At 36.6% G+C, this 17,114-nt stretch overlaps 2 protein-coding genes across 2 annotated transcripts; one reads left to right on the forward strand and one right to left on the reverse strand.

Annotated features, from left to right (window-relative positions):
* On the reverse strand, positions 502 to 9,985 carry LOC18779843 (non-specific lipid-transfer protein AP10). Its single transcript, XM_007212391.2, has 3 exons — positions 9,717 to 9,985; positions 1,033 to 1,315; positions 502 to 911 (listed from the first exon to the last, which is right to left on the reverse strand). Exons 1-3 carry the CDS (start codon positions 9,784 to 9,786, stop codon positions 896 to 898), a joined length of 369 nt encoding a protein of 122 aa, XP_007212453.2. The 5' UTR covers positions 9,787 to 9,985; the 3' UTR covers positions 502 to 895.
* On the forward strand, positions 13,776 to 15,443 carry LOC18779203 (probable F-box protein At4g22030). The gene has a single exon (XM_007213103.2). The coding sequence runs from the start codon at positions 13,970 to 13,972 to the stop codon at positions 15,254 to 15,256; it is 1,287 nt and encodes a 428-aa protein (XP_007213165.2). The 5' UTR covers positions 13,776 to 13,969; the 3' UTR covers positions 15,257 to 15,443.

Raw genomic sequence — 17,114 nt, forward strand, 5'->3', positions numbered from 1 at the left:
TGTGTGCAGTTTCTTTCTGAAACGGAAATTTTAATGCACCAATCGAATTGAGGGTAAAATATGAAAAGCCAACACCTTTTATTTTATTTTATTTTATTTTTTTAAAAATTGAAGAAAAGCAAATAGTTAGGCAATGTCATTATTTAATAACTGTATTTAAAGAACTATTCGGAGAATAGTTCTGTTAATTTGTGCATCAAAATGTTAGGAACGAACAGTGTCATTTTTGGATCAAAATTCCCATTTTAGTTTAGAAGCTGATGTACAAATTTAAGGGCAACCAGCAAGGGGATGAGGTTTTCTCACACACGCACTATTAAAGTGTCATGGGGGTTCGAACTTAAGATCATTGGTCTATAAGTGAATACTATTTTTCACTGGGCTAGATCCCGTTGACGATAAACTCGTAATTGTATGCATGACGAGTGATGATTGCAAGTTTTCTCCAGCTGTAGACGGCAGACAATCCGATACACGTCATTGTAATTGCTGAGACTGCGCTTCTTGTATGTCTTAATTTTTCATTTGTGAGACGGGGAGAGAATCGGGGATTGAGTTTTGTATTGATGCTAATCTTTTTTCCTTTTTCTTTTTTTCATTACAGGGTAGTTATATTACCAAGCAATGTAGATTTTGGTGAATGAAACTAGTAAGGAAAATGGATACGGCTTAACTGCTTCTTAGTTGGGAGCAGAGACTAAACCAAGTAAAGAAAAAAGAAGGAGAATAAGGAGTAATGATAGCATTCTTTTACTATATAATTGCTTTTTAATACATAAATTTTGGATGCACAAAAGGAATCAAACACTAATTAATTTTCTGCACATCACAAAACATCTGTCTTGCAGCTAATCCTTCTTCAAGTTTTATTTCATACCATCATCATGCACGCCCTTCAGAACAAAGGAACTCTGCACATCACAATAGTAAAAAGAACACATTAGTCTAACTAAATCATAAATATCATATGAACCAAAATCTAAATTATATTCTTAGATACATAAATAAGAGAGAGAGAGAGATAGAAATTACTTGCTGCAGTCGACGTTGGGGTCAAGAGGTACAGGAACGGAGACCTTACAGTATTCGGGGATGGCCTTTAGTCTGCCTGGGTCAATCTTCATGCCAGCTGCAGCTGTTTTCAAGCATTCACAGAGGTTCCTGCGGATGTCAGGGGAGGTAGCCTCAGAAACAAGGGTTTGGACACCAGCACAACAAGGAACGGCAGGACTGCCTGGGCCAGAACCCACCAAGTATGGCTCACAGGGCATCAAAGTCATCAGGGCCTCTTGGCATGTGATCCCATTTGTAGGACCTGCATTGTTCAAAACCATAACCACCAACCCAAAAACTATCAGAGACCAACCCATCAGCTTCATCTCCATACTCTCTCTTTCTCAACAAAGGGAAGAGAAAAACACAAAAATATAAAAACTGCTTGCTTGTAGCCTTGTAGGATATTGTAAAACCTCAACTCACTGTGGCTTAGAGCATAAGATGCATGCCTCTCTTTATAGGGCAGGCACCACCACTTTTTTGGTAACTCATTAATTGTGCGGTCGAGATTTTTTTGATTCTTCCTAAGGTCCCCAACCTTCTTTAAACCATAGTCTAAAATATCGATAATATCGACGAAATATTGAGGATATTATCGTTTTTTTGGGTCACGGATATTTCGGAACGTATCCATACACATATTATATAAATATCAATAATATCGGAAGATATCGATGTTGATAATTTCGCTCACACTTCAGCAATATTTTGTTAAAATATCGCTATAATATCGAAAATATCAATGTAATGGAAAAAATGAAAAATAAAACACAAAGCACACACGCAAAGGGAATTCAAACCCCATGCCATTTCACTCCTCCAATGCCTTAACCACCATGGTGCTTATGTTTTTGTGATAACATGCTAAAATGTACATTTATATTGTTTTGTTTTGAACTGTTTTTGCAAGAATCAGATTTTCATATGAGAATATGAGTCTTTGACATTTCCTTTTGGGATGGAATCGAGCGGCTCATGGAAAGAATCCGAGACCCAATCTTCAAAGGATTTTGCTTATAGACAACGTCAACCAAATCTCATATTTATATGGGTAGCATGTTAACAATTACATGCAAAACTATTTTTGGGGATTTATCATTTGATGATTATTCTTCATAATACACTTACTCTACACATAGGATGATGAAGATAGTGAAACATTTGAACCTCATAGGAACTCTATGTGGTACTAAGTCACTCATGTATCTTACCATGCAATGTATAAAGGGTAAAATATTGTAGTAAATCATTATATATAAATGGTTATGGTGTGTTTTATCTTCTTTCATTATTTACTAAATAATTTCTACACTCACAGTGTTTGTCAGCTCGCTATATAATCAACTTAAATTAGTTAAACCCATCATGTAATGCATTTGCTTCCAATTTTTTATGATGAACTAATAGATAATTGACTAAATAAACATCCTCCAAAGTTTCAATAAAATTTTTCAAGTTTTTCTTACAATTTTCGTGGTTTTTATTCAATGTTTATTGATATCGATAATATCCCGATATTGGACTATCGATATTTCAGATACTATTGACATTTCCATCAAAATAATAATACTTATAAATATATTTAAAAAAATAAAATATTGATGGTCATACTACAATTTCACAATACCATATAGTGAAATTCAAGCTTTACAATCCTTTCAAATGTGGTTTATTAATTTTATATCAATTATAATTGAATTAACACATTAGTTGACCTAGAGTATGAGTTGACCCATATCCAGAGAGTGTTGATCATGTACGGAGAGTGTCTTGACGATGGACACAACGGTGGACACAACGTTGACCATTGGACACGGGTGTCCAACTAATGTTTGACACTCCGACACTTAGGCTCAGTGGAGTGTCCGTGCAACTTAGCTTTCATCAATTGATCCAGGTTTGGTGACCCACTTTGCCCCCTTTGCCATCAACTCCATCCAAAACTTTGTTAAATTTGATGACGTGACATGGGCTTTATGGAAATTTTATCCATGTGGCCAAATAAGACCCACTGTTTTGTTGAAGTGGATGCCACATAAAAATCAATAAAATGTTTTATTTTAAGAAAAATTAACAAATAGAAAAAAAAAAAAAAAATTCTCTTTTCCTATTTTTTTCTCTATACCCGACGATCCCCTTCCCCACCAACCCTTGGGGCAGTGATTGTTGCCCCACCCCCGTCTACCAACTACTCCCCTCCCTCTAAACGACCCATTCTTCACCAACAAATAGGTCCAAGCCAACATCTCCCACTTCCACCCCAAAACCCAAATTGTAGCCATCGCCATCGGCAATGAAGTTGTTGCCGACCCAAACAACACCACCCAATTCCTCCTTGAACCTCCATGAAAATGAAATCCAATGCAGCTATAGAGCCATCTCAACATCTTAACAAGACTCAAGAGCAATTTAGTGGAAAAGTTGAGTTGCTCGAGGCACACTTGTAGGGAATGAGGTAGACCTTATCGATGACATTGTGCGAAACATCATTGTTGGAACAGTCATCGTCGTCTTAGAGGCGAAGGTGCTGGGAACGGAAGCTGGGGCAGAAATCAAGGTTCGAGTAGGGGTCGTTTGTGGCGGAGGAGGAGAAGAAGATGGTTAGGGTTTGAGGCAACCATCTTGTTTGAAATGAAAATGGAAAAGGCCCATTAATGGTTTTTAAGTCTAAAGTCATTCTATAGTGAGGGCCTTATATATGGCATATAGGTGAGATCCTATCTCTTAACCGTTGGATCAGGCTAACTAATTTGATCTAATTTGATCCAACGGCTAACCAATTTGATCAAACAGTTAAGAGATAGGGCTACACCTAAGACCCTCACTATAGAATTCTTGTTTAAGTCTAAAGGGTTTTGGGTTGTTCATTTCATAAAATTAAAAACCCAAAGGATGAGGCCTAAGGTCAAGAAGGCCCAATATTTCATACTTTCCAAAATAAAGTCGTTGTTTGTATTTCAAAATTGCTTTTACTCGGTTAATGGCACGATTATCAAGGTTAGCACTTAGAATTGATTTCGATAGCTGGGGAAAGTCAAACGGCGAAGGGAAAGGCCAAGCAACCACATTTAATGTTATTGGAACAAACTTGCCAAAGAAAAGCCATGTTGGGACAAGTCACCATCGATGTTGCAAAAATCAATGTACTAGTTCATCAGTTTCAATCGCGAAGAAATGACTGACACAGACTCCACCATCTCTTCACCAAATGTGCAAATTCAAGAACCAAGGAGTCTATAAATAGAGCCATAACCTAAAGCGTAGGGGACTGACAATTGGCACAACTTTTTTCTCAGAAAAAGACTTCAAACTCGATCAGTCCTTGATCTCGTTGAACTTAACAAACCTCTCTTGAACCAAGATATCTAGTTAACAACTCCCAAGTTATCTTTTTCATTTATTGCTCTGTAAACACTTGGTATCAATTCCTAGTTACTAGGCTTTGGTCATTTTCAACACCAATACTTCAATTTATCACATTTATAGTTGTTGGTTACATTTAAAGTTTATGAGTGCAATGAAATGAATCGAGAAATGTAACATCTCATATCGACCAACGGAGAGGGAGTGATGTGCCTTATATGTACATGCCCACCTCCATCTAGCACGAGGCCTTTTGGGAGCTCACTGGCTTAGGAGTCATGGGAACTCCGAAGTTAAGCGAGTTTGGGCTAGAGCAATCCCAGGATGGGCGACTTACTAGGAAGTTGTTAGTGAGTTCCCAGAAACAAAACCATGAGGGTAGGGGGACAAAGCGGACAAAATTATGCTACGGCGGAGCTGATCCGGGGTGTGACAAGAAATCTTCAGTTCTAAGTATTTTTCTTTCATTTTATAAAGCCAAGTTATTTGGGACTTAAATATGGAATTAGAAGATGAAGAAGGGGAGAAGATGACGATTTGGACAACACCAAGCTGGTGCCAATTTACACTGACACAATCTCATTCCAGAAAAAAAAACAAAATATTGATGTTTATACTCCAATTTCACATACCCATATATAGTGACATTCAAGCTTTCCAAGCCTTTCAAATGTAGTTTATTAATTTTATATGAATTATAATTGAATTAACACATTATTTGACCCTGAGTATGAATTGACTCGTGTACGGAGAGTGTTTTGACTGTGTGCAGGGAGTGTCTTGACCGTGGACACAGTGTTGACTGTAGGACACGATTGTTCAAGTGTCCCAGACTCTGACATTTGGTTTTAGTGGATTGTGTGTGCAATATAGCTGTCATCTTTTGATCGAGGTTTAGTAACCCACGTTGACCTATTTCATCAACTCCATCCAAAACTTTGTTAAATTTGATGACGTGGCATGGGCTTTATGGTAATTTCATCCATGTGGCCAAATAAGACCCACTGTTTTGTTCGAGTGGTTGCCATGTCAGTGCCATGTAAAAATCAATAAAATATTTTATTTTATGAAAAAATAATAATAACTTCTCTCTCTCCCTTGTTTTTTTTTCTTGATTTTTTCTATTTAAACCTCGCACTAATTCTCTTTCTTCACCCCCTATTCTAAGTTCACACCAACTTCTAATTCAAATTTTCACAATTTCTAAGAAACCCCACTACTTCCCAAACTACCCCTAAATACACACCTGGCAGGAAAAAAAAAAATCATCAACCTCACACCCCACACCCCATTATATTGCTCTTCACCACTCTAAGTTTACGTCAACCTCACATTACTTAAAAGAGATAAAAACACTTTTGTCAAATGTGTAGCATCATTAATTTTTTTAATTTTTTAATATTTTCTTGTTGAACAAAGCAAACCTATGTGGCAATTTTCAGATTGGGTATTCAGGTCTAATGGTCCCCAAATTTTGACATGATTCGCATTTTGGTCTCTCAATTTCCAAAATCATTCCTGTGATCCTTCAACTTCAGTTTCGTTAGGACAAATGGTCCCGCCGTCAATTTTGCTAACTTTTTATGTTAAATGCAGGGTCAAAATGGTATTTTTGTATTTAAAAAAAAACCATATTAAGTCAAAATTTTGTTTGAGCTCTTACATCCTTGTTAGGGCAAGATATCACACACTTTGATGTCAGAGAAGGGCTCTCTTAACAACAAAGGAAATCGGGGAAAGGGGAGGAGGGGTTCTAGGTTCGTTGGGGGTTGGATGTAACAACCCGGTCCTAAATAAATTTTTAATTATTAATTTATTCAGATAAAAGACCATTTTGCCCCTAGAATATTTTATTAGGTTTAAAGTTGACTTTTTGATCGGAAAGGAATTTAGGAATTTCAACTGTATCATTGCATAGAGCACGGTGAGATGTGTCCGTAAACATGAAGTGGGCTAGAATCAGAGTTGTAACGAAAAAGATACGTTGCAGAAAATTGAACGGTTTCAGGAGAAAAATTCTAGAAGCTCGTTCTCCCTCCTCCGGCCACATTTTCAGGTGAGTGAGGTATGCTTTCTCACCTATTTTTCATGATATAGCTGTTGGTTGGGTAGGAATCTATCAATTTGAGCCTAGATAGTTCGATTTTCGAATTGGATTTAGGCCGATTTTGGGATCGCAATTTCGGCCACTTTCGGCCATTTTTCGGGGTATGTCCAAGAACAAAAGTGACTCCAAATGGGGTTTTACACGTAGGGTAGGAAGCTTCGCAGCAGTTTGAAGATTTTCCGGCCACCGAAAATTACTCAAGACACCCACACGCTGCCGGCGCATGGGCCAGGTAATGGACCAACATTATGTCCTAAAGTGACCTCCTGGTCTTCATGAGTGCGTAGGTACCTCCGGATTCCAATTTAGTTGACATTTGGACCCTGAACGAATTTCGCCTATTGTGCGTTATCCAGGTTCGATAGGTTTGAACCATTGGATCGTTTCGAATTTAATATATGTTAATCTAGACATTCTTAGGATCGTGCAGTAATTCGCGGATTGAGAATCGGAGCCCCGGATGACCGTTATGTGAGTTATATAAAAGGTCAAGTTATTTGTGATTAAGTCTTGGATGGATTTTTGGGGAAAATCGAGAATTGAATATTACGGTTTAGTGTGGGAAGTTATATGATTACATTATGTAAAAGTACACACTTCCCATACGTGGGGTTGAAATTTCCGGCGTATGGGAAGATTATGTGATTATTAGGTCTCACGCGTGGCGTTGGAATTTCCGGCGTGTGAGACACTTCCCATACGTGGCGTTGAAATTTCCGGCGTATGAGAAGATTATGTGATTATTAGGTCTCACACATGGCATTGGAATTTCCGGCGTGTGAGACACTTCCCATATGTGGCTTTGGAATTTCCAGCGTATGGGAAGATTATGTGATGATTAGGTCTCACACGTGGTGTTAGAATTTCGGCGTGTGAGACACTTCCCATATGTGGAGTTGGAATTTCCGGCGTTTGGGAAGATTATGTAATTATTAGGTCTCACACGTGGCATTGGAATTTTCGGCGTGTGAGACACTTCCCATACGTGGCGTTGGAATTTCCGGCGTATAGGAAGATTATGTGATTATTAGGTCTCACATGTAGCGGTGGAATATTCCGGCGTGTGAGACCCTGTAATTTGTTATGAATTATCACACGTGGAGTTGGAGAATTCCGGTGTGTGGTAAAAGAACAAGGAGAGGAAAAAAAGATTATTTTACTATATCGGGGAAAGATTGATGCTTAACAGAATAATGTCTGGTGTGTTGTGATTTAAGGAAAAAAGGAAAGGAATAGTTCTAGAATTTACTAATTTGTATTGCTGTAATGGATGTATGTTATTGGAACCGGGATTTTTGTAGAAAGAACTACGTGTGGCTTGATCTCTCAGTAAGGATACGTAGGTAGCCTGGGGTCCCACTCGGATGCAGCCGCGAACTAAAGTTATTTTGGTCTTTGGATGAGTTTGGTGTCGTGGTTTTAAGACTCGATCGAAAGTGAGGCTTGATTGAATAAATATTTATTATTCCATTGGACTAAGTGAATGTTGTTAATTTGTAGTTGCGGTCATGTTAGGTTTGAAACCGTTTCGGATTGTTGGACTACTTGGGCCGAGTCCTTAATCTACATTCGATTTGTGTTGGTTTGTCAAATATCACATGATGGACTTTGGGTAGTGATTTGGTGTTAATTACGGTGGGTATGCGTAAATTATTTTGAGTTCATTAAATGCATGTTTTATTTTCATTATTTGACTTAAGAGCTTGGTAGGTGGTTTTGCTTCGGATTATTTGAAGGCCGGAGGCCGATTATATGAATTGCATGCAACTATTTTGTGCATGCTGCTGGTTGGTGATATTAAATATGTTTTAACAGGTTGAGAAGTTTTGGAAAATGTCCATTTTTCAGGGGAGACTCTGCTAAAATTTCTGCAGAAAGTCTTGTACCCTTCTTCTTTATTTTTGGAAAAGAGGTTATAGTAATTGAAGTGAGCCCGACATCGGGGTGATTTTGGGATTTCCACAGGATTCGTTCCGGGTTCTGAGGAATTCGAGGCGGGTCCTGTCATTGGAGGTTGGTGGTCATGGAGGAAAAGAAAATCGAAGGGGAGGGGGCATTAGGTGAAGGGTGGCTGTGGGTTGCCCTTTTTGCTCTCTCTTCCTCCCATCTGAATCTTGAGTATGCTGGTAAGCCTCATTGTTCTTAATAGAGGGAGAGGAGAAATTTAGGTTTGTTGGGGGGAAGGGGGAAAGGGAGAGAAGAAATATGGGAAAGAAATCTTGATAGAGGGAGAGGAGAGAGAGAGAGAGAGAGATTTAGTTTTAATACAAAAATACCATTTTGCCCCTGCATTTAACAACAAAGATAACAAAATTTATGACAGGGCCATTTGTCCTAACGAAACTGAAGTTGAAGGACCTGGGGAACGATTTTGGAAATTGAGGGACCAAAATGCGAATTGAGTCAAAGTTCGGGAACCATTAAACCTAAAAACTACATATAAATCAAAGGCTTAGGCCGACATTGTTTCTTTGTTTCTCAGTCACAGTCTAGTTTTTTTTTCCTCCAATTTTGTTTCTTTGATTATGATGATGATGATTATTATTATTATTATTATTATTTCTGATTTGTTTGTTTGATTATAATTTGTCTTATTTAAGGTTTGTGAAGAGAAGATAAGAGTGTAGTAGGTTTTTTAGATTGAAAGAGAAGAGTAATATGGCAATAGGGTGTAGATGAGTTTATGTTTTTCTAAAACTTGATATGAAGAGTAGTTGGGTGTATGGGGTGTGTGTAGAGATGTTCTAGGGTTAAGTATTAAGTTGGATGACCTTTTTTGTTTTTTTACAGAATAATAAAACTTAAGAGCTTAATGATTTAAGTATTGGGATAAATAAAGAAAAGTGTGGGGTTTAAATAGAAAAACTATCTTTTCTATGTACTTGACGACCTCCTCCCCATTAACCCACTTGGGGCAGCAATCACTACCCCGCCCCTGCCCGTAAGCTCCTTCCCTCCTTCTAAATGATCCCTCATTCATTGACAAATAGGTCCAAGCCAACATTGCCCCTCCCACCTCCAAACCGAAATCGAAGCAATTTTCATCAGCAACAAAGTCTTCGCCGACCCAAACAACAACACCCAATTCCTCCATGAACCTCCACGAAAATGAAATCCAATGCAATAACAGAGCTATATCAACAAGACTTGAGAGCAATTCAGTTGAAAAGATGAGTTGCTCGAGACGCACCTGTAGGGAACGAGGTAAACCTTATCAAAGGCATTGTGCGAAACATCGTCGTTGGAGTGGTCATGGTCATCGTAGTCGTTTTGGAGGAAAGGGCCTAGAAGTGGAAACTGGGGCGAAAATCGAGGTCTTACTAGGGGTCATCCATGGCGAAGGAGGAGGATAGGAAGAAGGCTAGGGTTTGAGGCAACCATCTTGTTTGAACTGAAAATGAAAAAAGGCCCATTGAGGGGTTTTTAAGTCTAAATGGGTTTTGGGCTGTTCATTTCATAAAAATAAAAACCCAAAGGATGAGACTAAGGTCAAGCATGCACAATATTTCTTACTTTCCAAAATAAAGTCGCTTGTATTTCAAAATTTGTTTTACCCGATTAATGGTGCGATTATCCAGGTTAGAACTTATAGTTGACTTCGACAGCTAGGGAAAGTCAGACAATGAAAGGAAAGGCTGAGCAGCCGCATTAAATGCAAATGGAACCGTGAAGCTATTCTACACCAACTTGCCGAAGAAAAGCCATGTTGGGACAAGTCACTATTGACTGTGCATAAATAGATGAACTGGTTCACCAGTTTCAATCGCAAAGAAAGCACTTACACAGACTCAACCATCTCTTCACCAAGTGTGCAAATTCAAAAACCAAGGAATCTATAAATGGATCCAAAGCCCAAAGCTCAAGGGACTGACAATTGACACAAATTTTTTTTCTCAGAAAAAGACTTCAAACTTGATCAATCCTTGATCTCGTTGAACTCAACAAACCTCTCTTGAACCGAGATATCTAGTTGACAACTCCTGAGTTATCTTTTTAGTTTATTGCTCTGTCAACACTTGGTATCAATTCCTAGTTACTAGGCTCTTCATGTTTAACATCAATACTTCAATTTATCAGACTTACTTGTTGGTTACATTTAAAGTTTATGAGTGCAATGACTGAATCGAGAAATCTTTAGTTCTAAATTCTTTTCTGTCATTTTATAAAGCCAAATTATTTGGGACTTGAATATGGAATCAGAAGATGAAGAAGGGGGAGAAGATGACGATTTGGACAACACCATGCTGGTGCCAATTTACACTCACAGCATCTCATTCCAGAAAAAAAAAAAAAAAAAAAGAAAAAAAGAAAAAAAAAAGCTCTATAGGTTGTAGTAGGAATAGAGAGAATCAGGGATTGAGTATTGTATTAATGCTAATCTTTTTTCCTTTTTCTTTTAATTTTTCATTGCAGGGTAGTTATAATACCAAGCAATGTAGATTTTGGTGAGTGAAACTTGTAAGGAAAATGGATACGGCTTAACTGCTTCTTAGTTGGGAGCAGAGACTAAACCCAGTTAAGAAAAAGAAAAAAGAAAAATAAGGAGTAATGATAGCGTTCTTTTACTAATATAATCTCTTTAGTACATAAATTTTGGATGCACAAAAGGAATCAAACACTAATTAATTTTCTGCACATCACAAAACATCTGTCTTGCATCATCATGCACACCCTTCAGAACAGAGGAACTCTGCACATCACAATAGTAAAAAGAACACATTAGTCTAACAAAATCATAAATATCATAGGGAAATTTGTATAAATATCACCTAAACTTTTAGGCCTGTGCGCTATTACCCACATGAACTTTTATTTTATTATTTTTAACCACTTGAAATTTATAAAGTATTGCAATTCACCATCTATATCTAACTTCGTTAAAATTTCCGTTAAGTTAAAGAGTATTTTCGTCTATTCCTTATAACTTAAAATATATGTAAAAAAACATATGTTTATATATATAAAGTTAACCTAATTATACCACACCTTACCCAACCCCTACCCTACCGTACTCTATATTTCTTTGTCTCTTGGAATCTTGACGTGGGTTGTTGAAATTGAATTGCAAATACAACTATAGACCAACCACGCTCTAGCTTGCTAATGGAATCACAACCATTTTTCTATGACAACCCACATAACAAGGAAATTTAAGCTTAATCTCCAGCTAAGATGACAAAGATTTATAGATAATAAAAAGCTTAACTGCTTGGTTATTTTTATGTTTTTTTTAATTAACTTGCAGTTTATTATAGGCATGTCCATTATAAGGACCGCACTTATTTTAGAACTTGTTTGCCAATGGCAGGTGTTTATGAACTTTTTGGGATATTTAGCAGAACTAGTATGTATTCAGAAGAAAACTGATTCCTTCCCAAAACTGTGATGAAGTTATAAATTTCATAGGGGAAGAGAGAGTAATTGCAATTTGAAATTATTTTTTTTCAAAATGAAAACCTTCATAGGATTGAACGACAAACCAAGAAATGCAGGAAGGCAAAAGATTTAATTGATAGGACCATGGCAATTTGATATTCAGTGGAAGAGAAGTGTTTAAATTTTCTATCTTATAAATTCTACATCATATACATTGTTTAAGTATATTCATATTATTTTGTGTAAAAAAAAAAAAAACAAAGAAGAAGGCAGTGGCGAAGCCAGAAACTTCATATAGAGGAGACACCTTAAATATTGAAATGATATTTGTAATATGGAATTTCTTAGGTGCCATTTATAATAGAGTAGATAGTCATTTCAATACAGAAACTTCCTACTCATCATTAATACTAGCAAAAAGATATTGATTCAAATTACATGTACTTTGTTAAATACACTCTAAGAAATTTCAATTGTAATTTATTACTACAAAATTTAGAGTCAAAATAAGACAAAAAGAGATATAAAAAGGATAGTAATAATAGTGAAAAAAGAGATAAGAAAAACATAAAAAGGTCCTCAATAAAATTTGATAAAAGATTGGTCATTGTGTTAAGAAAACAAAGGCATCAATAAAATTGAGAGGGGGCATAGGAGCCCCTGGGCCTTAGCTCCCTCCACCCCTGGAAGAAGGTATATTCTTATTATTTTGCCAATAATAAAGGAGAATCATACATTATGGAATGGGAGGGGGTGGCTGCTGGTGATGTGTTCCAAAATAAATTTTGCTTGAACACTAATGCATAGGGTGGATTAGCGGTAATGACATATTTCTTTCCTTTTTCTAAATTTTATTTTTAGTTATACGGAACATACGAAAATACCTTGAAACTTAACGGAAACTTTAACGGGATTAGACATAGATGGTGGATTGCAATACTTTACAAAATTCAGGTGATTAAAAATAAAAATTAAAAGTTGAAGTAGTAATGGCGCCTTACCTAAAAGTTGAGATGATATTTATGCAAATTTCCATATCATATGAACCAAAATCTACATGATATTTGTAGATACATAAATGAGAGAGAGAGAGAACCAAAATCTACATGATATTCGTAGATGCATAAATAATAGAGAGAGAGAGAGAGAGAGAGAGAGAGAGAGAGAGAGATTAGATTCCCAATTTTAGTTTAGAAGCTGATGTACAGATTGGATTCAAGGGTCAACTGCAACCATCGTAAGTGATTACGTCAGCATCTTGGTCCACTCGTTTGTTTCTCAGCATGCTGATTGCGAAAAGGTTGTATACCACATTTATAATAGACGTGGAGTCCATTAATAAAATGGAGTCCATTTTTATTAGAGAGGTAATACACAATGTAATATAAAAATATGGTAAATCTAGCATTTTTCTTGCTAAAAACGCTCATGGCTGACGTGTACTAAATTCTATTGGTTGGTGATGACGTCAAAAAATTTCAAGTGTAACCAGTTGTATCTAATTAATCTTAGGATAAATTTCTTATGATATATAATCACGTATGATATATAATCACGTAATAAAAAAAATAAACTCATACACATTATCAAAACGTCATAAGGATAGATCCAATTTGCGATAAACTCGTAATTGTACAGACACGAGTGATGATCGCCGGTTTTCTCCAGCGATAGACAACAGACAATCCGAGCCACGAAGTTATTTTGCTTGCAAATTGCAATGTATTATATGCTTACCGACCGAAGCACAAAACACATGTGAAACTGTATAATTAATGGAGTTGAAAAATTGACTCTCTCGAACTTAATGAGTCAAAGGTACAATTTGTCTCTTCCGGGGTAAATGGTCAAAGGTATAATATTAAACAAAGACTAAGATGAATTAGTTTACGTAAAACGTTGAAATTAAAAAACCAAGTCTCTCACACACGCCTGTTTCGTGTGTCTCTCCTCCTGTAGCCCCTTCTGTATAAATCTGAATCAAATTCTCATCCATCTCACTCACTAGAACACCTTCAATCTGAATTCTGAAGTTCGAAACAAATTTGCAGCAGTTGTTCATGAACCATGGCTACTCTTCAAGCTTCATTTTGCTCTTCTTCTTTTTCTTCAGCTACATTTAAAAAAACCAAAACCACTCTCCACAACCCAAAATTCCAAAAATCATCCCATCTTTCAGTTCCTAGGCTCCTTGTGGATGAACTGAGTCAACCCAATGGGTTACTAAATCTAACAGCAACTTCAACTCATATAGAAATGAACCCAAATTTTAAAAACACTAGGAGATCAAAGGGTAGTGAAGCAATTTCAGATTCAAAGTTGGTGCAAGAGCTATATGCAATAATGGAAATTGTCTCTGACAGAGTAGAAATGCACAAGAACATTTGTGCCCAGAGGGACAATTGGAATGGCCTGCTTCTCAACTCTCTGAATGGAATGACAGCCACTGCTGCAATCATGGCTGGACTTGCAGCTGTGAGTGGATCTGGAGGAGCACCCATTTTGGCTCTCAAGCTGTCTTCCAGTCTCCTATACATGGCTGTCACTGGGATTTTGCTGGTGATGAATAAGATCCAGCCTTCTCAGCTAGCAGAGGAGCAGAGAAATGCTTCAAGGCTTTTTAAGAGGCTTCATGAAGAGATCAAAACCACTCTGGCTTTAAAAACCCCAACTTCAAATGATGTGAAGGTTGCAATGGAAAAGGTTTTGGCTTTAGATAAGGCCTACCCACTGCCCTTGCTTGGGACCATGATTGAGAAATTTCCTTCCCTTGTGAAGCCTGCTGTGTGGTGGCCAGAAGAATCCAAGCCTCAACATGAAGAGACGAGTGAGACGGTTGAGAGGAATGGGTGGGATGAGAAGCTGGAAGAGGAAATGAAGGAGATTTTGGGTGTGGTGAGAGGAAAAGATGCTGCAGAATATGTGAGGCTAAGCAATGTGGTGTTGAAGGTTAACAAAATACTAGCATTCTGTGGCCCTTTGCTCACTGGTTTTGCTGCAGCTGGGGCAGGGCTTGTTGGGTTGACTGGTTTTGGTTCATGGGGTGCAGTTTTGGCTGTGGTGTTTGGGGCTTTGGCCAGCGTGGTCAATACTTTGGAGCATGGTGGGCAAGTGGGAATGGTGTTTGAGATGTATAGGAGTTCTGCAGGGTTTTTTAAGCTCATGGAGGAGACCATAGAATCAACTCTCAAGGAAGGAGAGGTTGGAGAGAGAGAGAATGGGGAGCTGTTTGAAGTGAAAGTGGCTCTTCAGCTTGGCAGGAGCCTTGCAGAACTCAGAGACCTTGCAAGTTCTTCATCTTTGTCTTCAAGATTTAAACAGGCTAAAGAAGAATTTGCAAGCAAGCTTTTTTGATTGATTTCCCTTGGGTCTCCTGACTTTGTTAGATATATTCTTCTTCTTCTTCGTCTTTTGTTTTGTTTTTGTATATTTAAGTAGAAGAAATCTGGACAAACTAGTCTTTTGAATAAGACGCAATTCAATTAAGATTTTAAAAGGGTTAAATGGAGTTATAAAGTTTATAGAGTTTAATGTATTTCAATTGATTTCTATAAACTCCACATAGAGTTTGATTGAATTCTTAGATTGATTTTAATGGTGTTCGGTAGAGTTTTATCATAGATTTTAAAAGAGTTGATTAGAGTTCTAATTAGTTATATATATGAAGATAATTTTTTCCTTTTTGTTTTGACATGGACTAGATATATATAGATATTGTACATTAATAAAGATAAAGAAGGAAAACGCAGAACCCAAAAAAAAAGGATGACAATAGATCGATGAAGAAGGCTATCATATATATATAATATGATGTACAGAAACAAAACAAAAATTAACAATTAAAAAAAAATAATAATAATAATCACAACAACCAAAAAAAGGAAAAGAAGGAAAAGTTGAAAAAACGTAGAAAACTAAAACTTGTTTGATGTACAGTAATATTTACAGCAACAAATATGTTGGTGTTCATCTATAAATGATGATGGCAACAACAACAACTATTCAAGCAGCAACTATTCATATTATGATGTACATCAATATATATGCTACTGTTCATCGATATATGGTGATGGACAACAACAACAACTATTCAAACACATGATGAAAGATCATACATATATGAAAACGTAGAAAAAGAGGAGATTTTCGACCTCCAATTGACAAGCACACACGTTCAAGGATTGAAAAGCGTAAAACCCGTTCAAAGTTTCTAGGGTTGACATAAGATTTGTTAGGGCCTTTTGTATTTATACTTACCACTTTAATTTCTAACGAAATCGGGTAACTCATTAATTCTTTCAAAATAAATTACTTTTTGAATATCAACATCGATAGATATCTATGTTCTCATCTATCTATATTTTTCATTTTTTTTTTTTGAATAACTAACTTCTAGGAGAGACATAATTGACTGCATTGATCAATTTTGTTTGACTTTTAAAAAGTCATAATTGAATACACCTAGATTTCGGTGTATTTTTTAAATGTCAATTGAAATCTGAATTGAATACACCCAAACGTTTACAAACTCTTTTAAAATTTGAATTGAATACACCTAAACTTTTAAAATCTTAATTGAATACACCCCCTAAATCAAAACTGAGTTTACTTGACCTACTTTTTAATGACATCATCAATTTTAGGATGGAAAAGTAAATGAAGGGTTTCCTACAAACCATCTGAAACTTGAGAAAGTATTAGAGTAATTTCTGAAACCTTTGAGGTATTATGAAAACACAAAAAACTTCAGTATAAATCGAAAACAAATCACCAATTCTGCAAAAAAGCTATAAGATAGCTTGGGTGTAAGTGAAGAGTTATTTCAGGGTGTTTAAGTCGATGCCCATCGGTTTTTGGCTAGGGATATACGAAACCAAACTTTCCCTAATTCTAAGGCCCCGTTTGTTTTATGGGAAAGGAAGCTTGGGAATGGGAATTCAATTGCTTTCCCATGTTTGGTAAGTTCAGGCATGGGAAATGGTTGTCTGGCACATGGGAAAGTAGGAGGGAAAGTGAAACCCTCCTCTTAACTTGGGTTTTGTTTTCCCTCCTCATGGGAAAGTTTGGAAAAATGAGCCAACATTCAATGCACAATTTTCATGACTATTTTGTCCCTATGAACAATTTATAATTACAACGTGTCATTAAATGCATCCTTTTTTTTTTTAAATTTGATTTAATATGGGTTTAATTGGAAAATTATACAAACTTT

Source organism: Prunus persica, chromosome G4 (genome assembly GCF_000346465.2).
Source record: "Prunus persica cultivar Lovell chromosome G4, Prunus_persica_NCBIv2, whole genome shotgun sequence".
NCBI lineage: Eukaryota > Viridiplantae > Streptophyta > Magnoliopsida > Rosales > Rosaceae > Prunus > Prunus persica.

Bases quoted from the DNA above. Each gene is read 5' to 3' on its own strand.
- LOC18779843 (XM_007212391.2), bottom strand. From the start codon at position 9,786: ATGACCATGACCACTCCAACGACGATGTTTCGCACAATGCCTTTGATA. The intron at 1,316-9,716 runs GTGCGTCTCGAG...TGAACAATGCAG, and splicing joins GTTTACCTCGTTCCCTACAG to GTCCTACAAATGGGATCACA.
- LOC18779203 (XM_007213103.2), top strand. From the start codon at position 13,970: ATGGCTACTCTTCAAGCTTCATTTTGCTCTTCTTCTTTTTCTTCAGCT.